The following is a 25,125-nucleotide window of genomic DNA, read 5'->3' on the forward strand; positions in this document are numbered from 1 at the left end:
TTGTTGCAAAATCGACAAGGCATTAACTCAAATTCTTTTTTTTTTTTATTTGGTTAAATAATGTGACGAGGATGCCGTTTACCTGATGATAAGCGATACGACCGCCCATAAACAGTTACAATGCCATCCGGAACTTTGAATTGTAAAGCACTATGTGACGTTCCACAGTAGGTTTTCAGAATGAGACAAAGATTTTAGGTCTTATAAAGTAATTACGCTAGTTACAATTTCCTCTAAACTGGTACACATCAGTGCATGGACACAGTTTAACTTGGCTATAGAAATAGACATTGCCGTAGACACCTTATAACTATTAAGACAGACACTCACATATAACAGACTTACCAACAATAATTAAAATAAGTGTATATTGCCTATTAAACGTTATTTTTAAAAAATTATAGCTCTATTACCTAGTAACTTCTATTTGCCGCTCAACCGGCATTAATCTTTTTGGAATAAAAAGTACTTTATTCAATCCACAGCTCACTGAGTACCATATTTCCTAAAAATTCATTTAGTTATTAAGGTGAAACTGATTAATTAACAAACATTCAAACTCATGTATAGAAATTTTACTTAAGTTTATTATGTTATCTAAGACTGAACAACAAATAAAAAATAAAACAAAAATAATGTGTTGTTAAAACTGAGTATATTTTACTATTATTTATTTGGAATATCTTGCATTACATTCACTATCCTGTAAAAGAAATTATTTTTATTATTACATTTGATATTATCAGTTTTGTTAACATTAGTATTCAATGTAAGATGCCTTTGGTCTCCTAAAATAAAAAAGGAAGTGTTTGTACAAACAATTTTAGGTTTAACATGATTACATACTTTTGTTTGTAATTGTGTAAAATTATTGGGATTACCTACATGAAATTTTTGCTTTGTTTCCCTGGATCGATATTCACATTTAGAAGATTTTGATATTTAATTGAAAGCTGGCTAAGCCCTTGATTAAGACCTCTACCAATTACTTATAACAACAATAATGTATAACAAGTAAAAATTTCTTCAATAATCTTTATTGTTATCAAACTTTATAGGTACAAAACTTTCACCACAAAGAAACTACATAGTATTAATTGTAATGTACATAATTAAGAAAACATTGTTTAAAAAGATACCTTCATTAGTGTTTTATATTTGTTTGGCCTATCTATTTACTAATAGAAATATTACATCGAAGTAATAAAAATAAACTTGATTGACCTCAATTGTTGTCAAAAGTCGGGTTGCCAGTAGTAAAGTAGCTTATTTTTCACCGCTGAGCCCATAACACAAATTTGACTATCAAGATACAAAAACATAGGTTTGAATATTAATTCGATCATTTAGGATTTATGTTTGTTTTGTTTCTGATAAGGGTAGAATATTATATTTGAGTTTTCACGATGTAAAGAGGATACTATCGTCAATAGAAATTATACAGTCGTTGTATCTAAATAATTAATTTGTCTAAACGCGCATAGACGCGCTGGATTGCCGCACGTTATTTTGACAATTCGTAACATGCCCGTAAGGCGGATGTGTCACACCTCATCGTGTTCATGAAATGTCAAATTGGCATACAAAATACCCTTACACACTCATAACACGAAGTTAACAAAACACGCCGTGTTACGAGTTTGGCATTGTCGTAGGGAATCATGCCCCAGTAGTATTTTGAAGTTTTAAGTCGATACCTATTTGATTATTTTGTTCGACAATTAGACAATTAAAACAATTTTTCAGATTTTATTTGCAGTTTTTTATATTACAATTTAATCGTTTTCAACATTTTTAAGACTTTGCAGCCCTCATGATCATGCCCCTCATGATCGTTAATGAAAAATCGTTCCGCTAAGAAAAAAATCTATGTAGTAATATTGTCTGTCCGTATAATAATAGCGATTTCCTGTTGTTTCCAAACATTTTCAAAAACATTTACATTTATAATTTCGGTTAGATTGTGGGTTTTTGAATATTTGGTAATCCATATAAAAAATATATGATCACTGTATATGTGACTCAGATATGTGAAGTCATATTTCGGTATTTATTATCTTTATTGAATTTAAAGTACTGGCAACATATATGTCCAACCTTTGCAAGTGGTAACATTTAGATTAGTTGTCAAAAAAACCTTGTCCGCTTGGTTCGCTGTATGTTTGTTGTATCAATTTGTATGTCAATTATCAATTAACCCTCGTCTAGTAATGGCCTGTTGATTATTAAAAAGCAGTGCTGCGTGCTGACACTATCGATGTGTGATACCAAGTGAATGTAAAATATGGCTGCTGGCGGTGAAGAACTGTGGCGCGAGTGTGCGGCTTGGTTGACGAGATGTGGATTGCTGCGTCCCGATCATAGGGCGAATTGGGAGACGAGTACGATTCACGATTTGGCATACACCCTGCGCGATGGCGTGCTTCTATGCAACCTGCTGAACGTGCTGCACCCGGGATGCATCGACTTGAAGGATGTGAACCAGAGGCCTCAGATGGCGCAGGTAAGCGGGCATCGGCGGCGACCTTCAATATAATTACAACCGCACCATTAATTTTTGCACCTAATAGTGCTGGGCGCGTTATGTGAGATTAATTTCAGTGGCATTTCGGTTCATTGTGTCCGATTTACAGAGGTGTATCATTCAAATTGTACGTCAGGTGAATTTTCATTGAAAAATATTGAAACGACGTGTAGCGTGATTTTTTGCAGCAGTCGCATAATAGATTGTTATTTGAATGTATAGGATGTTTGTTCACTGTACAGTTATTAATGTGACATTTTAATTATGCATGCAGTGTTGAATGGCATAAGGCCATTGATATGTGCGCGCGCTGGCCGCCGCGTATGTGTTCCGGCGTTATCTGCATCGTAAACTGTGCATGAATGAACACCCTGCGACACTGTTCATACATACATTCATGTTGCCATGAATTGCGATCAATTCACAGTTATTACAATCAATTTGATGGGTTGTTTGTGTCACTGCGTCTGGGAATTCATATCTGTATGTTATTACGAGGTAAAACCTTACATCATCTATGAAACCACAGATAAACACACTATATTAATAGTCTCTATATTATTACACATACATTTTCTGCATTAATGTGCCATTTGTGTAGTGGCATATTACTGGGGTTCTAAATTGTAGGCTTCTGTGAGCTATACCCAACTCATGTAACTTAATTTATGAGAGATATCATAAATAATTAATATGAAAGATGAAGATTAAGATGGACCAAAAATGGGGGTAGTGCCATTCTCTATCAGCTGCTGGTGCCGGGAATAAGCTTCAGAGAAATATGGGTGTGCAAGTTATAACTTAGTTCTCTGATTACTTCTCTGTAGATATGATAGTAAGGAAATTAACAAACAAAATTTTGGAAAATATCATGTATGCATAGCAAAGGATATTTTATTGAAATATTATCTCTACTGTGCTTAAAATGAGTTTTCTTTATTTCTAGTAGAGAATGCTTAGGCATTGTTTGTCTATATGTTTGTGTAGGAATAAATGAACACACCTACTTGAAATTTTGATATATATTATAATATTCTGTTTATTAAATTTTATGTTTGAAAGAAGTTATTATCATTAATTTTTTTTATGTATAAAAAAACATCATAAATGATAACATTGCTTCTTCAAGGAATATAGATATGAATAATATGATTGTATGTAAGTATAAATGCACTTGGCCAACAAATGAAAATGTTAGTTTTACTCATGTGTTCATGTGATATGCATTATTTTTAAATCTGTATTCAAAGAAGGAAAATAACAAAATTTGAACAAATATAAAACAATATGTATATTAAAAACGAACTATAAAAAACACACTACACACATTCTTTATTAGTAATGATGATAAAACATTCATGCATTTTGAACAGGTCAACAAATATTATTGTAAACACAGCTAGTGGGCGTCATATGTCCACATGTCGACATAAATTTATAACATTGATATATGTTATTTATAAAATTTTATTGTAGATCGAAAATTTGCCATGTCCATATAAAAAAATCCATGGGCGAGGAGACTTTCAGTCTATATATAACTGGTTTATTGCTTAGACAAAAATATATTCAACACCTCAACCATGTCATTATAGATATATATTGTTGCACATATAATTTTAAATTTTACTATCTATTACATATTTATGTACACCTCCATAATTGTCAATCTGTTCGTTGATGAAGTTCGAAACCACATTTTATTCTACAGTAAAAAGTAACAACAAAATCATGCAGATTCATTGCACTATCGTTACATGTAATGAATATACAAACTTTTTTTTTATTGATACAGTAGCTAATTGTCTAACACGATTTCCCAATGGCAATATTTTAAAACACTAATGAAATAAATAAAAGAAAATCATACTAATTTACAATAAGTAAGGAAACTTATTAAACAAGCTATTCATTAATTATATAGTAACATGTCCCTTTGCTCCGCAGTTCCTGTGCATGCGCAACATCAAAGTGTTCCTGCGCACGTGTCACGAGGTGTTCGAGCTGCGCGAGACGGATCTATTCGACCCGTCGATGCTGTTCGACCTGTCCAACTTCCACCGTGTGCTGTGCACGCTCGCCAAGCTCAGCCAGTGTCCAAAAGGCACTTCGCTAATAATATCAAGTGAGTATTCTGTACCCAATACAATACATATTAATTTTAATACAAATCTGTGGATACCTGCAGTAGATGGAAGGGCTGATGAGTAAAAGGGTCGCTAAAGTTCCATTCTAGTGGAGTCATGGTCTCCAGGAATTTATGATAGTCTATATTCTTGAAGTCTTCTAAATAACGTCGGATAGGATGCCAGAGACAAGCTAGTCATAAAAAGCCTATCTATAAGTGGTATTGTGTCCGCCAAGTTCACAAAATATATTCGACACACCAGCTATATCTTTATTTTACTTTACAAGTGCGTAGTAATGATTGGAAATACAGCCAGTTTTAATAAAAGGGTAAGTAGCGAGAGATCTTCGTCGATTGTCGGAATTGCATTGGCCTGTGTTTTGTATGTATTCTGGGTAATTGCGAAAAGAATCAAATTTCATCATGATTTATGCTGCGAAGTGTATTATCGATTCCAGGATAATACTTTATGACCTAGCCTTTATATAAATATACAGAAGGTACGCTTTCACACATACGTTTTTCCACATAAACGTACCCCGATCCACCCACGCGCGAAAGGTACGATATCAATACCGGGTGAACCCACGCGGTATCACGATATCGACTATTTATAATAAGATACATGTAGCAATTTGCCGATGTTTTCTATTCCCCGAATAGCTCAGTTCGTAATAATAGTTTGTTTGTTTGCGAATTGTTGCGAAATGATATGAAACAGATGCTTTTGTTTTCATACATTTCGTTCAACTTGCATACAACATAATGGTTTACGTTATCAACCGATTTTAGTCTGGTTCGTCTCGTATGAATGAATGCGTTGTACTTTTCACCCTAAAACATGAGGTGTTAAGTGTCATAATGCCCAGTAATTATTCTGGCTGCAATGACTTTCAAATCGGAACACGTGCACGATGCTGCTGTTGGTGTAAATATATGTATCTAGTACCAACCTATCTTATTTATCTCTGCAGTACCTTTAGGTTAACTGGGAGAGGATGCTTTTGGCATTAAGTCCGCCGATATACATATTATAAAGTGCACAAATGATAAATATATAATGTGATGGTACCTGCCCAAACAGACTCGCATACGAAAGACCTACCGGCTACCACCAAGTACTCGTGATCAATTCATACTTATATTGCAAACGCGAAAGAAACTCCGCCAACCCATTTGTAACGCTTTCGTGACTAAACTAGTGAACCGATTTTGATTAAATTTGGTAAGAAGTTAACTTGTAGAAAGGATATAAGCTATTTTCTTTCAATACAACATAATCCAAAATCTACGTGGGCGAATATTTGAGTATGATAAAGATATGTGGAAGAATCTTGTATGAATGTGTTCGCTAAAGATTTCAATAAACAACTCCAATCATAATCTTCGATCTGATTCCTAGAATAAACCTATAAAAAGTAAGTGATTTGTAAGCATGTCCAAAATGACTATTACTGGTGGTAGGTCTCTCAAGAGTAATTCTAAGTGAGAGTCCGCGTTGGTACCACCGCAATGTCTATTTCTGCCGCTAAGCAGCCGGGTGTAGTCACTGTTGTATTCCGGTTCGAAGGACATTGTAGCCAGTGTAGCTATTGGAAATAATAAAACTTAACATCTCATGTCGTAGGATGGCGAGCGCAGTGGAATACCAAACAATACTTTGTAATCATGGTGTTTCTAATGTTTATGGTGTTTCTAATGTTTAGGCGAACGGCAAGCTCTTGTCAATTAAGGCAATCAAAAAAATGATTTTAGATTGGTCCATTGTCAAAATAGCGCGATAGGTCAAAAATGTGATATTGAAATCGCCGATAACTTACATACCTATTTACATTTTTGTAGCCATTTATCCCCTTTCGCACTCTTATAATAGGTATCGCCATTAACAAGTGATCAATATGAACATATCTGTGCGCTGCTGTTAAAGTATTTTTACGCGCCTCAACAGCTAAAGCCGGCATCCGTAAGAATAAGGGGAAGTTCACACATGTTGTATTTATTTATTTAGTCCAAGAATACGTAAGGGTGATTTTAGCAGTTAAGAAACAGTGATATATGATTGCTTTGTAGATTTTATGTGAGTGTGTTTCCTTCTTATCGCGTCATAGACTTAGTGACAGTAATAGAGACAGTAATATAAATCGGTATGTTTTACGTTCAATTCCCGAGCAAATTAAATTTAATAAACCTATGATTACCTAGGTGACAAAATCATAAATACACTTTATTTCCTGGTATATTCATCGTATTATGAACTTATGACATATCAATTACATACGGTTTATAAATTAAAATATTATATGGCAAATTTTATATTAGCTTAGACATAAAAAATAGCGCGTTTGCAGTCGGACGTTGATTTTCAATTGCTTATGGGGTAAAAATAACAATGATAACAATGACTATTATCTTATAAAAAAAAGCATTTTCGCTTGTATAGAAGAACCTTGTATGTCATTTCAATTAACGTCGTTGCAGTTAATGAGTATTGCACCACGGTCGACTAGACATAAAGCACTCGTGTGCGGCGTGTGCTTGAAAAAATAACAGGGGAATCGAAAAAGTGAGCGCATTAGAAATGGTGTGATGCGCGCGCGCCGCTCCACGGTCCACTTTCACCGGCGAAATGTTTAATTAAATTAATTATTATTTTCGCTGTAAAAATACATGTGAAATTTAAAAATTGTTGGGAGTTCTTCTTGCTCTTCTGCGTAATTACGCATTTTACCGTAATAGTTCCAGTGAGCTATACTGGTTAATATACTTTATACCCTGGATAGCGGTCCTCGTAAACATGATAAAAACTTCTCATAATACATTCCAAAGAGAAAATTCTCACACAAGGATATCAAAGCCCACAGGAAACATTAGTAAAATTAACTAGCGCCGCGGCTGTCGCGAAACAGGGCAGTAGGTCAAATATGTTTTCCCACTTCATAAGTTAATCTAGGACAGTGGACGTGACCTTTGCTTAAAATACTGGACCTCCGGCGCGACACGTCTGGCATCGGCGGGAATAATTAAATAAACTCACACCACTTTTGGATCGGGTCAAATTTTGCGACTTGCATGCTATTTTGTATGCTGAATAGCTGTTTGATAGCGTTAGGTTCGCCATACATTTAGTACAATTCTTCCAGGTTTATATTATACCAGATTTAGATTAGAAAGGAAACTTGCAAAAATTTACTAAAGCAAACGATTTTTATCGTGTGAGCAATCACGCCAAGCTGTTCTGCAATTTTTTAAGCTTGTAGGACTTGCGGTCACTCGCCTGTCTATACAATAGGGGACCGGACAAATTTTCAGAAGGTGTTTTAAATTGATCATTGTGGATATAAATAGCCAAGAAACATAGTATCTTGCACAAATAAAGCTTAAAAAGTACATAAAACCATGCCTAAATGTTAAATAGCTATAATTCCCGCGCAAACGCTACATTATGTCATTTCGTCTCGTGTGCCGTCATACGTGGATAAAGCAACTTGACAAGTCTTGTCATTTGAACAGTGATTCAATAATGCCAGATTAGGGTTATTTTTTTATGATAATTTTTGGGGTAATTCTACGAGTTAAGGTATTAAAGCTATTGTTTCACGGTATTGTAATAAATATTGAGCTTAGAGAAAGATGTTTCCTACAAAAATTGTAGGCCATGAAACAATTATAATTTTTTATTCAATAAAATTTTCGTGTACAGCTAGTTGTTCCTAATAAAATGAGATAATTAAATTAATAATTATTGAAGTGGAAGTGAAGAAAGAAGTGGCGTCTGCATAGATAAGGATATAGAAAAAAAAAGTACCGAATTATTTATGATTGGTTTAAGGGTAAAATTTTAAATTCCAAATAATCCTGGGGTAAAGAGAAATTATGATCTGGCAACACTGCATAGACCGTGTTAATCTCAGGTTACTGTGTAACAACCAGAATTCTATATAAATAAATATTCTATTCCATATCATGTGGCAGCTAAAACATAAATAAATGCATCTCATAACCATAACCTCCTGGGTGTACAAATGATTTAATTAATTGAAATATTCATCGATTTATTTTAAACCGAAATACTATTTTTTATTTACTTACATCAAAGTGATCCTCACAGAACTAAATCGGTGAGTCTGCAGACATTCCGTCGTAGATTCGTCTTGCTAACTGCAACCACTTTATTCGTATATCTGCTTTTCGTGGTACATCAATAAATAATTTGTTTGGTAAAGATATAGAAGTATTATTACATTCAGGTACGACGCACCAACGATATTTTTTGCGGTCCATTATGATTAACGATTAAACAATCTGTAAACGTTAAGCTGGAAGATAGTAACAACGTCCCGTATAAATTAGTATTAATTATTAGAGCAGTTCTGTGTCAAAAAACACCTTTAAAGCATTAAAATAACACAACGCGGTATGACATCCAGATGACGTCTGTTTGTTTACATTTTACCCACGTATGACGTCATGCGACGTGATTGGTGTTTCATTTGCCGTAAAGAATAGACTAAAAATATTATAATTATTGTATTTTATTTATTGATTTAAAAATACAAATCACAACTCTTTTACAAAAACCAATATGAGATAATATTTTTAATATTACAAACTTTACTTTAAACTGAATTTCAGATTTTTTGGTAATACCTGTCCGGTCCCCTATTATTGTAATATTGCCGCTAGTGTTAACGCGTTGAGCTTTCTTGCGCAATACATTACTCCGTGAATTCGCTAGTGTAAACATAGCTTTAAATGCAGCACGTACAAAAGAGATGTTAGTAAGAGACGCTGTATCTACCAATGGTATCACGGTTATATCGGTCTGCCCAATTAGCTCTTTTATCGTACATTCATTAATTAAAATAAATGTTTTTTTCCTGAACCCAAAGTGTAGTCGAAATCTTTTTGTCACAACTCTCAAATGCTTTACAATCCGAAAGCAGAGGGTCTACTTTGAAAAACGAAATCCGTAGTATCGTATGACGGATCGCACGTTTTGTTATTATGAAGTGTTACGGACCCGATGACGGATTCGACAACGGATCCGATCCGTTCATCGAAATATTTCTGACATGGAATTCGTAAGAAATTATAGGGTTCCGCCATCTCATTTTAAAACTATCTGCGAGGACAAAATTCGATTGTTTTCTCCAAAAAAAAAAAATACGGGGAATTGATCCTACCACTAAGGTAATTTAGTAGTAGAGTTAAATCCGAAGTTCGTCGTTTTTTCGTTTTAGACCGATGTTTCGACGTTCGTTTTTCGAAATAGACCCCCAAGTGCAGACGAAGATCTAAGCTACATAATTTAACTTTAGCTCGCATTACTGCGATATCTTTCCGTATTTGTGTACAGATTGCAAATTATGTGATCTAAGCTATGTACTATGTGTTATAAGCTAAACATACGAAGCATATTTATTGATCTGCATTTTGAGTCCGTCTTGAAACACGGACAAACTGGAAACACTATTATCTATGGCTGACATTAACGGCCAGAACTTGGATCTAGTGTTGGTTAACATTGTTTTGTTTGTTTTGCAGGCCGTTTTCGGCGCATAGAACACAATCCGAAGAGGACATATACAAAGATCTGCAGGCTGTGTAAGTAATTTGACTTTTTTTATGTGTTGGCTATTAATTTTATTTACTTTTAATTATTTTGGAAAGGGTTTTACTTTTAAATATAAATTATTTAAAAATGTGAATTTAAAAAAGGAACGTTATAATAATTATTATTTAAACTAAGTTATTAAATTATATATTATTTTGTGAATATAATTAACAGCTCAATTAAAAAATAAAAGCTGCACAATGTAGGCAATATAGAAATAATTTTATGTAAGAAATAATTTATTTACGTAAACTGTATGCAAATTGTTTGTACATCGCGTGAGAAACAGCAAGCGGCGTAACTTTCAGTCGCAAATACGGTTTGATGATAAACTTGTTCTTAGTTTTATGTGGTATGACGGCGAAACAGCCTTTTAGTTATGTAAAAAGATTTGCGGTATGAGAAACAACACTGTGCAAGTCCAAATACCTTTTTTAAGGCTCTTATTTGATAGCTTTGAGTCACGATTGTCTTTTGTTTTCAAAGGGTGATTTGAAATTTTATTTCTGTTAAGAGGGACCAATTTACTGTTGTTCCGAGAGTAAATTGACTATGACTTATGAGACCGTGTTTGTTGTCTCTACTCTTGGGATTTTATACTGTAATGCTTATTTAGATAAAATCGATAAAAAAATCAGTTCAAATTATATCAAAACCACAAAAAATTGCGACATAGTTACCGATGAACTTCTTGAGATAATTAATGTTATAGGACTCATGAATCTCATTTAGAGAATCTTTAAAGGTTTTTTGGACTTCCATTCAACATAACAGTATTGTTTGTCAAACCGTACTGACGTCCAGCCGATTGTAGTAGCGCAAACGCGGTGATGGAGCCGCCCGTTTACTCCGGGAGCCCAGTCCCCCGTCGCAGCGGACGTGCCCTGGGTGCAGTTCACGATCCCGAGCGCGACCTGCGAGGACCGCGTCGAGGAGATATACGAGGACCTGTGCTACGTCAAGTTCACGTCAGCCATGCCTGAGGTGGCTAGCGTTCATTACTGTATTGCGGCTTGACGTTTACGTGTTGTAGCAACTGCAGGTTTGAGATCAAATGGACCAGTAAGGATAGAAATTTTGGTGCGACTTATAAAATTTACTGTATGAAAATGCTCATTGATCTGAAGTTAAACATTCAGAAACTCATGCTCAAGCCGTGTTAATATAAATTAAACATTAAAATATTCATAAAAACTAATTCATATTTGATAATTAAAAAAAGTCAATTTTTAATTGAAAGTAAATTGCCGAAAAATATATTTCAATATCAACGTGTGAACACACACGTACATATTTTTATCTGCACTTGCTACTTCACAAGTGTAAACAAGCCTTTACTTGTACAGAACCGTAGAGTAGTGGTAGTTGGGATGTATATAAAATGCATTATGTTATGGTTTGCAATGCGATTTTATTTGCAATTATTAGTTCGTAAGACGTCTTCTTTGCCTTATTCGCTGTATTGTTTCAATACTGTATTCGCAAGTATTTTACAATAAGAATGGGATCTCTTGCGGCTTCATTACGACTCAACGGGAGTGTACTTTATCTCTTTTGCTATTTTGAACCTACACATGATTATAATAAGAACGATAAAGACTGCACTGAAATGATTGAGCGTACTCACACTGTGTAAGTGATTCGCAGTAATTGATGAGGAAGTGCAGTTACTGTTAATGAATGATGTCACGAACAGATAAAACTGAATTTATTGTACACTATAAATATGGAATTTTAGGTATAATGTATAAGTTACTATTTATTATTACGGTTATATATATTCAGTATTAGCCTTTGCTTGCAATATTTCCCACGTTACTATCTATTTCCAGAATAAAAAGCAACTTATAATACTGAGTAATTAAGTAATTTTTAAATTCCGCTTAATTTTTTAGTTCATCCTTATCTTGCGGTTAAAAGTCATCTTTAGTGTAAAATTTTATTTACTATACATAACATTAATTAATATACATATCCATACCAAATTGTATCTAAATCGGTTCAGTCGATAGAACAAATAGAAACAGTTACATTATGACATTAGTATGGATGTATTCACTGTTTGTAGGCCAACATGGCGCTTACCGATTAAGCCGGATAAAAACAATGCCAGTCTTAGATCGATACGTCGATAAAACAAAACAATATAAGCTTGTGTTTTCGAACAGTGGACGGTGATAAAATGTGGGTTTTTCCACTGCGGCGTTGAGGAACACAGAACTGTTTACTAAATAATAATGTTTTGAATATTTTCTCGGAAACACGACATATGTAAAGGAAAACATCGTGGATCCCATAATCCCTTAGGAGCATAGGCGTATATAGAGTGGGGGTAGAGAGAACCGTGCCACCTGCTAAGCCCAGAATTGCGTATAGCCCACCGAAAATATTTTTAAGGCAGTCTACCACTATTAAAAAACATTAAAACGAAAAAATGTTTCAAATCTGAACGTACACAGAAGTCATTTTTTTAATTACTCTATCTTCGCCCATGTCTAGGAGGGGAGTAGACCTATCAGGTTTGATTTTCTATCATAATAATTTCACATTATATTTAGTTCTTGTATAGTAGCCTTTTAAAATGCTGTTACGATACTGACTCAATCAATGTAATAGATATAATTCTCGCTTCAATGAAAACGCTTCCTAAATTGCCGTGTCGCGATACGAAATACTTGAGCCAATCAATTGTCCATTCATGAAATCAATTAGTGATGTGCTGTGTGCATTAATTGCATCTAGATAGCCGTGAGAAACAATATTTGCATTGTTTTATAGAACGTACGGGATATAGACGGCATAAAAGGTAGGGAAATATGGCTTGCTGTATCAAAATGGATGTGATCGTGTGATTAATGCATGTAACATGATAAACAAATTTCTGAACCACCGCAGCATGGATCATGAGCTAAGCTGAAAGTGTAAGGTAGTCATAGCGTCGGGGCAATGTTTTTCTTTTGGGTCTGGGTGTGATACATAAACGCTATCACACTATAACAATGACGCTGAATGCGCCAGTCTCATTACTTCGTACTCTAGATGGACTACTTTATGTGAGAACTCAGCCATATGTCGTCAGTCAGCATGGGCGCCGGGAGGGGATGCAATAAGGTGCAAGTGTAACACCCTATCCAGAAATAAATAAAAAAATAAATCCGTAACAATGGAAACTATAGACCACAGAGGTTTTATTATGATGAAGCGTTTTCAAATACCCGCGCGATATGAATTTGAAAAAACAAACATACAGTCGAATTGAGAACCTCCTCCTTTTTTGAAGTCTGTTAAAAAGCTACATGATATTATTACTCGTAGTATTGTGCGTAGGTGCAGATGCATCTCCCTACAATTATTCTTGGCGGCGCCCTTGTATGTCAGAGACAAAACGAATCAAAGGGCACAGTTCAGCCGTTGCTGTTAGCGCGTACGAAAAGGCAAAAAGGCTCTCAGTGCCACCCACATAATGAGTTTTGTTGAGTCTCGCTTCGCACCCACACTTCATTGTTAGTTTCTAAGCCAAATTATATTACGTAAAGTAGTATCAGGAGATTAATTTATCTGCGGACTGCGTCATTTCTGGTATCTGGCTTTCCGAGAAATGAAGATAAGCGATAAATCAAGATAGTATTTTTAGAAATATTAATGCACCAAATGTACGTAATTCTTATACCAAGACTTAATTGTATCAGAAAGTAATGGGTGGTAGGTTGCGCGACGAGCAGTCGCGGGGCTTTGTATATAATAATATAATATAATCAGCCCTGTATTATATACTGTCCCACTGTTGGGTGGCCTCCTCTACTACTGAGAGGTATTAGGCCTTAGTCCACCATGCTCTCCTAGTGCAGATTGGTAGACTTCACACATCCTCGAAATTCCTATAGAGAAGTTCTCAAGAATGCAAGTTCTCTCACTATGTTTTCTTTCACAGTTTAAGCAAGCGATAATTCACAAAGAATACACACATAATTTTCTAGAAAAGTCAGAGGTGTGTGTGCCTTTGAGATTTGAACCTGCCGACATTTGTCTCGGCAGTCTGTTTCACAACCAACTAGGCTATCGCCGCCGGGGCTTAGTAAGTCGAGGGATTTCTTCAGCTCCTCATTCATTAGGAACTATGAATAACGACGCACAAGTTTTAATAATACAATATCTTTTAGACATAAATATAATTGCAATACAAGAGTCCAATACAAAATCATTCTTATTATGCTGTAAAATAAACAGTACGATAAAGATTAAGACTTAATCACTAATTAGCCCTATAGTGATTTGTTCTGTTGTAACTCACGATTATCCCATACAATACAGAAGAGCCAGGCATTTCGTACTCCCACGCTAGCATAATACACGCTTTATTCAACATTATTCTTAATAAAACTTTATGAATGACTATAAGCACTATTCATAATTAAATTCTACTTATTTAAGATCCAAAATAAACTTGAAATGCCTAGAGAATTAAGTTTATTCCAATTTCCACAACCCACTTTAAACTCTGACATTTAGCGCAAGTTCTCGGAGTTTTAGTGCCGACCAGGCACTTTCCATTAAATCTAATTTTAGTTATATACTTTGGAAGGGCTGTTTTTGGAAAAGGTATAAATTTTACCAAATAAGGTTTTAACAGAATTTGAACGCTATGTATTTTATAGCAGTCTGAGGACTAAGTGTGTCGTGTTCTGGGATCAGCCTATGTATATCCGATTTCAAAAGGCCGGCATAATTATGTCGACTGCCGAAGGGTAATCACCTCTCGTCAGTCGACATTTTATTAAAACCCACTACACTTACCATCATTTTGCGTCACTTCCGCGCCCGTATAAAAAAAAATAATCTAATGCCAAGGAAATAGGGATCTTATTGTATACTCTAAACCAGCTATACTCTAAGTGTGTTCCGCGGAACCCTAGGGTTCCGTGATACCTCTGTCGGGGTTCCGCAAGAATTTAGAAAAAAAAATCAAAACACCTCTCTGGTCGCTCCGCGGCCGGGCGGAGACAAAACGCTATGAACGTTATTTATTTATTTATTTGTATTTGTAGAAACATGTGTTACAATAGCTGGTACAATATCTCATAAGTTTGGTATCAACAATTTTATACTTGTACAACCCGGTCGCTCTAAGTTTGCCGGTCTGTGGAATGCGCGTACCCTCCCCCACGTGACAACAAAACTTATAATGTGTCATAGTTTTACCCAAATATGCACGTACACAATTTTTATTGTTACAATTAAATAAAAAATATTTTATATTATGTTTTATATTATATTATGTTTTGCTGACGCTACTTTTCGAACATCATACCTATCGCCAGCGGCAAAATTAAAACGAGCGGGTAGTATACTTGTGAGCGCGCGTATAAAAACAATTGTTTTATTGTAGGGTTCCATCAAGTATTTTGCTTCCCAAAAGGGTTCCGTCATTTAAAAAGTTTGAGAACCACTGCTCTAAACTATGTAAACGGTCTCAAAATGACGTAATATACGAGCGATTCGCCTGTTAAGATGCTATTCCTCGCCCGACCCACTGATAATATGCCGATAAGCGTAAAGTATCGCTTCTAGGAAATTGCTAATTTGTTTACGGACGTCATTGTTTCCGCTTTTCCGGCATCCGGAGATCCGGTTTGATAATTTCTATTGTGTTTTCTTTATCATGATTTATAGAACTACGTATAATTTATATTGTGTACATTAAATGTTATTGTTTATGTACTGTATAAGTACAGCGCCATCTATTATTAGGTAACTACTAACTATCAATAAATATAATAGTTTTCAATTTAACTAGGGTATATCTCATCAATCTACAGAAGTCATCTCAAAGCAATCCCATATATCAGGATTCATGAAACTCTACATATCTTAGGCCACATAACATGACGAATTACAAACTTTTAAGAGCATTTGCAAATTTCACTTAAAGTTTAAAACTGCGTTAACTTTGAATCGGATGAAACGCTTCTCTCTCGAAACTAAAAAGATTAACGACTTCCTTAATACGACATCCGGGGTCCGAATATTGCCACTACGCCATTGAAATGTTAAAGTCGCGTGGTGGGTGCGCGAGATTTTTGGGTCACAGCCAAACCTACTTCTCGTGTGAGTCCCAGTTCCGTTGTGTCGAAACGCGAACACTTGGTGCGGTTTTGTTTATACTTATATTGAGTAAGAATGCGCCATCATTTATAGAAATGAAATACTGAAAGTAATAGGAAAATTATGTACGGTTTTTTAGAAGGCTAATGTAGAGTGTCTTTGACACATTACACAATATAAGTTCGGGGACATCGTGAAATTGGATTGCTGAGTGTTTAGTTGATTAATGTATTAAACTATTTCTGTAAATGGGTTAACAACATTGGGTATGCAATAACGGCTCCACTTGTATTAGGTTGGGAACGTAGGCTGTTATACTGCTAGTTAAAACGCATTGTTTTGTTCATGAGTTACTGGACTTGTTTGGTAATTCTACAGTAACTACTAAACGAAAAATAAGAAACCTTACTTGACGTAGCTTTCTTTCATGCTTGGTAGCTGTGAATTAAAAGGCGTAAGATTGGATCCCGTGCTGTGGTGTTGCGGAATCTCAATATCTCAAAGTTCATACTCACGAAGTAATGCTGTTAGTAGTGGCGTAGGGTCCAAATAATCCGATTAATCTCGGCTTCGCTTTATGTAGAATCTAATTATCAGAACGATTTGAAGACCACATCTATGCGAATTAGTACCTATCTATATGTCGTGTCAGGTTCCCTTTCGGTTTTCACCTTTCGCCACTATTAGTGCGGGGTTGACCCTGTGTTACTGTTGGGTGTATTTATGAGATAAAGCGCGTACGCAGTGCACCAAACGCACTGTTATCGTTAGATAACGTTTACGCATACCAATGTACAGATAATTGATATCGCTTCACGGATTATGGCATGACACACGTTCCGCTTACATTAGTGACGCATAGAGTCGGATTGAGTCAAATCAAAACTGTACCTATTTCAGGGTACGTTTCTATTTTCTATGTGAAAACAAATTACAATTAGTAGCCGTTGAAGTTGAATTTCAAAGGCAAATGTAAAACTTAGCATCATCAGCCTCCCCTAAAGATTAATAAAAAAAGCTCAATCAAGAAATTATTATTGCAACGCAAGTTTTATGCAATCATTTCTGTCTCATCATAGGATGGTGTTCCACGATAGTATATTGGTCTCAGGATATTCACGTTTCGAATCATACATTTTGATCGTAGTTTTATATAGACGATATTTGGAGTTCCACGTAATCAGATTAGTTCAGGTTGATCCGGCTCTGGTCAGTGTGACGCTGCAAGGTTACAGGACAATAGAATGACCCACGTTACATTCCCCAGACGTTGAAAAAACATGTATTGATAGAAAATAGCAAGTAGTATACTTTTGCGATTGTCACTTTTTGGAACGGTTTTGTTTTTCTGAACTACTTTTGTCTTGCTGCTCGGTAACATGACTACAGTGTATATGGTGTTAAATACAGCTTATTAAAATATAAAGACCAGAGGGTCTACTTCGAAAAACGTACATCGAAAGGTCGGTCCGAAACGAAGAGACGACGAACCTCGGATTTAACTCTACTACCAAATTACTTCGGATCCATCACCGTTCTGTAGCTTTAGCTTTAGCGTTAGTGGTAGGACCAATTCCGTTTTTTTTTTTTTAAGAAAGCAGTGGAACTTTTCTCCGCTGATATTTTTAAAAAGGGGTGGCGAAACCCTATAAGATCTTACAAATTCCATGTCAGAAATATTGTAATGAACGGATCGGATCCGTCATCCGAAACTACGGATTGCATTTTTCAAACTAGACACTCCGGATCGCACACGTGTTTACTTTGACGATCGTCAGAATTGTCAGGTAGTGCATATATGATTATTTGTACGTACTCAAACTACAAGTTATATCTAAATCGAAACACAAGTTCTGAATAGAACATGTCATAAAGTCCTCACAGTTCAATCCAATTCAATTGAAAAGGCGAACAAAGATTCTCAATTAACACGACAGTGAGTGTTATCAGCGTCCCAATTACAATGGCGTAGCGACCAGCGAGAGATGTGCCGTTTTTGGAGCCGGTCACTTCCTGTCCTTAATCTGTACTCTGTTAGAGTTGTCGCTTCACTGCGTCGTCTAGAGATAATTGTCACTGTAGTTACTAAGCGATGTATTTAGCTTGTAATTAGTATGTATTTTTGTTTTTAAGTTCTTCTTTTGCCAATTTTTTAGCTTGACTTGCATGATGTGAGTCGTGGTGTACTGTTCTGTGAACGGTACGCGTCGGCTCTGATGTATCAGCCGTGTACCGCGTGTATCTTTTTATTGTTCTCTTGTTTTGCCTTGCCTTTTTTTTATTCGTAATTGTGACTTCCCCCATTTGTACTTGCTTGTATTTCTCATGCGTAGATGATACACATATTAATTTACTTTGAAAATGGAAGATTTAAAAATAAATGATCTCAAGTATATCCCTTTTTCATTTTTCCATAACAACTCCATCTGTTATCGAAAACATAGTTGATGTGTATCATCTATCGATATACGCGCGGTACTCGGCCGGTGGGTAACGGTAGTGGTGCGTGCGCAGCGGCGGCGCAAGCGCCCCGGCCGGCGGCGACGGTGAGTACGCGAGCTACTGCGCGCGCATCCACGACGAGGAGATCTACCACGACCTGTGCGCAGTCAAGACCACCGCCAGGGAGTTTGCCAACCACACGCGCACTTTACACACAGTACGATGCTATTGTTTATTATTTTACTTTATTTTTGCTTGGTGGTCGCGGTTTGAGATATACATTCAAAAAAATAAAAGTCGTTTCTGTTTTTCCGATGGTAGGGAACGGTGGTATACCGAATGGACTTGCATTCCCCATACAGTTTTAACGGATTCAAGCGGTCTCGAAATCAAAATATGTGTACAGTAGAATATCTAATTGAATGGGTTAGCCTCACTGCGACTCTTTTTTATAGAAAACCGACATAAAGAAGCAGAATTGCTGTCATATTTATGGCCAATGAGATTGCTAATCTATCCCCATCTTCTTCTAAAGAAAAGGTTATCACAATTTCACTTGCTGATAATGTTATACCTACACCAGTGTCACGCACTTTAAATCTTACGTCACATATTTACTTTGCAGAACTTATCCGTAATGTTTTTAAGGCTCCGAATGTCACAAGATTTAATCTATTGGAGAGTCATATAAAAATCATTTCATTGCTTGGATAATGGGTTCTAAACGATGAAATTAATAAGTATTATCGGCCGGACCAACGAGCCACCGCGTTATCAGTTAATTAATGGTTCAACAGCTGCTGTTTGAGTTGTGGAAGTAAATCCGGCGTAGTTCCGCTCAATTGAAACTAACTACCGTGCTTTGTTAGTTTAATGTTACTATGTTTAATTTTGTACATACGAATTGCATTAGTAGATAGTATGTCTTTTTCTATATATTAACATATTGGTACTGCATTATTGTCGACTTCCCGTACCAGAAAAAATTGTTCCCACGTTCCGAAGATAGTCCAGACGCTAGTCAAAGAAAACAATACTTTTAATTTTTCGGTAACGCGCGAACAGTCTGCAAATAACAATATGGAACTCTATTTGCATGTAGATAGGATTAAATGTCGCCGCAACACATAATTGCAAGTCCACTCGTGCGCCACTGTTGCATAAAATGTCCAATGAAAGTCAGCGCTATGCCTGCCCGCGATCCACGGGCGATTCCGAGAAATTTTCGCTCAATCAAAACCCACCAGTGACGGGTAAAAGTTGTGGTCGTTTCGGACGTCGCGTGCATTATTCATGGTGAATTTATATCACAAATCGCGACGCTTTTCAGTTCACTAGTAAATAGCACAGTGTGGGTTCGTAAAGTCTGTCATCACATCGTCTGGTTACGATAATCTGTCATCGATATATTTTTATTTAGAGAGTCAATATGAGCCGTATTAAAATTTCCAAGTAAGACGTTTGCCAAGTGTGGTGTGCACTGTAAATATATCTGTTTGATGTTATTATATTAACTATTAACAATTCAATAAATATTGCAATTTATTGGGTAGGGTGTATACCATCCCCATCTCACTCCGTGAATTAGTCCCGTCAAACCTACGATGACAGACAGTATGAACCTATACAATGTGATAGTAGTCTGAATTTGTTCACCGGCGCTTCGCTTGACGGCTTTAATGCTCGATTTGCACAAATAGACGCCACCGTTTAAGTCATGATAAAGATTTGATGACGAGGGGAGATTCGTCTAAAGTGGACCTGATAGTGGAAATGCATGTATATTTATTTGATTGTTAAACGGTCGCGTATTTTTTCCAATTTTGATGATTTGATTTGTATATCGCGTGTTGTATTTTGAAAAAAAGATAAAGTTATTACATTTTACGGTAAACGCACCTAATATCAAATCATTAAATCTGTTTTTTATAAGGAAAATACATATTTGTATTTGAAAAAAAAAAGTATAAACTAAACTTCTTAAGTAGGTCGTTTTAGTAACCAAATGGATTAAGGTGGTAGCTCAAGGTCCATTTTCATACATTTTGTTTCGGCTTTAATCATAAATAAAAAAGTATGACGAAATTTTAAAGGCAGAAATATCCATGATTATTAATTATTTTTACATTTTTCTTTCAACTGCGAGAATTAATCACTAACTAGACGTGAATTTAAATTCTTTACTTGCCAATACTTGTTTAGTTACCCAGATTAAAGCCGAAACAAAATGTATGAAAATGGACCTTGAGCTACCACCTTAAAGTCATGACCAAGGTATTACATGCCGCATGATTCATTTTTTTTATTAAATGAAGTTTATTACAAATACAAATAAGTACTTTCTTTTGTATCATAATAAAAAAAATCTAACGTGTAATTATTATTTCTAGCTAGCAACATCATCGCACAGTTTAGAAAAACGGGACTACGTTATAAGAGAGTTGGTGGACACGGAGTGTAACTATGTGGACGTCTTGAGCAAAATCATTAAATATTTCATGAGGCCGCTGATGCCGTACCTCAAGCCGCAGGATCTGCAGGTCATATTCTTCGGTATTAAGGTGAGAAATAGTTTAAGATACCTTTTACCGTTTTATACATCTCACAGCAATGGAAAAATACAAAACAAATTAGTGCATCAAGTTTAATTATGATTGTGATCTGACCATTTCTTATCCCTTCATCTACATAAATCCCTCCCAGCCGATATTCTGCCACGGCGGCCAATCTCAATGGAGATCAGCCAGGCACGCGGGAGATATTATAGAGTACAAGTGTGTGCGCAATACACAGGCGCAATCTGTTTTTTCATTCTCATAGTCCAGTGAGACGGCACTCGGAAATGACCGAAGAAAGATCAGGCGCAGAAAAATCATTTACATATTGCATTCATAAATTGTATATTTGTTACCGCGAATATGTACTATAATTAAGAAAACATCACATTTAACAAACAGTTAATTTTATTGTAAACTGTTTCCCCAAATTCCTCTTTATAAGTAAATACGTATATTTCAATGTATTTTTATACAAGGAAAACTGTATGAATTTAAAAGGTGATGACCTTTACAAATGAATTTAATAACGAAGTAATCGTAAATAAGTTGCATAACAACGGACGCGCAATAAGTTATCTAACATTTTATATAATTATTTTTATAATATTGATAAAAGTTAACCGCTAAATTAAATTGATCATTAACCGTCTAATCGATTTCAACCATTATTAAATTTACTAAATCCTTGTTTAGAAGAATATTAGATAAGGTGACCGATTCTTTACAAACATATCGTAGGGCTTTTTGTATTCTTTACGTTATATATCACATTTTCTTTTTAAAATAATTAGAAGCATTTTTTTTTGATGTAGTAAGATAAGCCAACATAATTGAAAATGTAGTCAACGCTGTGTCAGTATAAAAAATACAAAAAAAAATAATATAATCAGTGACATTTCATATTAATATTAAGGATTGTGATTCTAGGAGTTGCACGAGATCCACTCAGGGCTATTACGTCAGCTGAAGCTTGCGACGGAGGCGTGCGTGCCGGGCAGCGGCGCGCCGCGACTGGCCGACGTGTTCCTGGCGTGGCGCGAGCGGCTGCTGCTGTACGGCGACTACTGCTCCAACCTCACGCATGCGCAGGAGACGCTCAAGACCCTGGACGCTCGGGATAACACCTTCAGCAAGCAGCTGGCGGTAAATACAAACGACATTAAAGCAAATCGCTTGCCTTATACTAAGCAACGTCTGCCCCAAAAGCAATAGCGACAACTTCAGAATTTCAAATCATTGTGTGGATTCTGGTATTATTTTACGTTCGTCTTCCTGAGTTAATGAATTTCGTCATGCACCGTATCGTGGAAAATAAGAAAAAAACAAATTCCCATAACTACTCAGTGCTAATGCATAGGTACTATATGGCAGTACTCAAGTATATAGTTTCGTTTCAGAAATGTCAAAAGGAGCACAGCGACGGTCGGATCCAGCTGCGCGACATCCTGTCGGTGCCGATGCAGAGGGTGCTCAAGTACCACCTGCTGTTAGACAAGCTCGTGCATGAAACGCAACCGGTGAGTCGGATACTGTTTTATAGGAATCTAGTGCAACCAATATAAGGCGAACTGCGAAAGCTAATAATTGTGTAATTAGTTTGAAAACCCATAAAAAAGTTTTTACATTGCATGATCCGATGAATAAGCCATTCTCATCGGTATGTCAAATCAACCAAGCATCATGACCTTTAATATTTGACCAATAGATTTAAATTTCAAAAATATAATTAATTTCTAAATAAATATGCATACCCCGAATTGGACACATATTAGAAATTGATACGATTATTGATTTCGCGTACACACGCACACGATAACTTAAGATTCTTTTTGGCAGGTGTAACTGTTGCATCATAGGGTCAGTCATTTATTATAAACGAACTGCACGTCATCAAATAACCTGTAACCTGTCAGAATTCACTGAAATGGCTCATAAATGTATTGAAATAAATTGTTAAAATTAAATCTGTATAACATCGCATTAGTTTCAACTGTTATGGTGTTATAATATATGTATAAATAAATAATAAAAAATATATATTGTACTTTTGCACATTATGTAAGAGTTTGTTTCCATTACACAGAATCATGAAGAATTCAGAGGTTTAGAGAGGGCAAAAGAAGCGATGGTGGACGTGGCACAGTACATCAACGAGGTGAAAAGGGATAGCGAAGTTCTCGCACTGTTGGCTAAAGTACGGGTTAGTAAAAATAAAACTTTTATTAAGTAAAATTATAGAAAGCCTATCTAATTTTTCATTTAAACTTCTCATGGATATCTTTATTGTCTCTCATTTATAAGGCTGACCTTTTATTAATATTTACTTTAGAGATTAAAATAAACTGCGTGCGTTCAAACTTCAAAGTGATAAAATATCGGTTGTGTGTACCAGGAGAGCATCATAGACGGAGAGGGCGAGACGCTGGGCGCGGGCGGCGCGGGGCTCGCCGCGTACGGGCGCCTGCTGCTCGACGGGGAGCTCAAGGTCAAGGCGCACGAGGACCAGAAGGTGCGCTCCAGATACGTCTTCGTCTTCGACAAGGTCATGCTCTTCTGCAAACCTGTCAAGGTAAGCTTTTATATACAGTGTGTATAACAGGAAAAACTACATGTGATTTGTACCTATGAAAATTGTAGTGATTATGAAACAAAGAGCAGATGATTTGATCTCAATTACATTCATTGTATAAGTGCTCATCAGGGTAACGTTCAAACTCCAGCGCCGCATTTGCTTGTCGTAAGAAGCGTCTAATAAGGTCCCCATAGTACTATTCACGTGCAATGTGCGACCCCCGGAGCGGACGGCATTGTGGATTGTTGCACTTATACTGATATTGACGCCGAGGGTGTCTTTCTGTTCGCGTGAGCTTCTGAGAAACAATGGGAGATGGTCCTCAATGGCAAGCACTGTGCAGTATTGGTTACTGATAAAGTTAATAATTTTTCACCATAGGAACCCGCAGCCGGCGTTAAAGCAACGAAGCTAGCCACTGGAATTTCTAAGGCAGCATTTAAGCAGCATAATAAATGTAAAATTGAGTATAATTAGAATGTGCGGTATTCCCAGGACAACCAGTACTCGTACCGCGTGGTGATCCGGCTGGCGGAGTACCGCGTGGAGGAGGCGCTGGGACGGCGCGCACTGCGCGGCGAGGCGCGCTGGGCGGCGCACTTCTACCTCGTGCGGCGCGCGCGCGACGCCACCTACACGCTCTACGCGCGCACCGACGACTGCAAGCGCAAGTGGGTCAAGGCCATACGCGACGCCATGTGAGTACCTGTCTCACTACTGCTCCTCGTATCACCTTCAATCATAGTGCCAACACATGTATGTACAGCTAGTTCTAGGACTAACAACTTTTTTGTACCCCCTTGCTTAGTCCTTACCCCATATTCACAGTATAAGTCGTCTCTGAAATTAATATCTGCATTTTATAAAATCGTCAATGAGAATTACCGTAGTATTTGAACACGCATAATGAATAAAATTATTTGATATTTTACAGAGACAACTTAGAGCCACCAGGATGTCGGAGTACGAACCACAAGTTCGTTCTACACACGTTCCAAAAACCGGCGACATGCCATCACTGTTCCAAATTCCTGAAGGGCAGAATATATCAGGTTATAAATATTTTGAATATTATTTAATACAATTATATTATTTTAGATAATTCGTCATTCAAATGTAAATACTTCTTTTAACTCTTGGTCTCTCGTGAATCGCCGGCGAGCCAAGACAGCTACATGACATTTG

General features: G+C 36.3%; 1 protein-coding gene across 1 annotated transcript in view; it reads left to right on the forward strand.

The window, feature by feature from the left end:
* Window positions 1–2,457: 2,457 nt before the first annotated feature.
* The window catches only part of LOC115455027 (protein vav-like), a 32,634-nt gene continuing 9,966 nt past the window's right edge, over window positions 2,458–25,125 (forward strand). Inside the window, exons 1-11 of the mRNA XM_037444629.1 lie at window positions 2,458–2,503; window positions 4,472–4,649; window positions 10,197–10,256; window positions 18,883–19,027; window positions 21,201–21,371; window positions 22,296–22,511; window positions 22,766–22,885; window positions 23,452–23,568; window positions 23,761–23,937; window positions 24,436–24,638; window positions 24,875–24,992. Coding sequence (XP_037300526.1) covers window positions 2,458–2,503; window positions 4,472–4,649; window positions 10,197–10,256; window positions 18,883–19,027; window positions 21,201–21,371; window positions 22,296–22,511; window positions 22,766–22,885; window positions 23,452–23,568; window positions 23,761–23,937; window positions 24,436–24,638; window positions 24,875–24,992 — 1,551 coding nt within the window. The remainder of the gene's footprint in view (window positions 2,504–4,471; window positions 4,650–10,196; window positions 10,257–18,882; window positions 19,028–21,200; window positions 21,372–22,295; window positions 22,512–22,765; window positions 22,886–23,451; window positions 23,569–23,760; window positions 23,938–24,435; window positions 24,639–24,874; window positions 24,993–25,125) is intronic.

Source organism: Manduca sexta, chromosome 28, assembly GCF_014839805.1.
Source record: "Manduca sexta isolate Smith_Timp_Sample1 chromosome 28, JHU_Msex_v1.0, whole genome shotgun sequence".
Taxonomy (NCBI): domain Eukaryota; kingdom Metazoa; phylum Arthropoda; class Insecta; order Lepidoptera; family Sphingidae; genus Manduca; species Manduca sexta.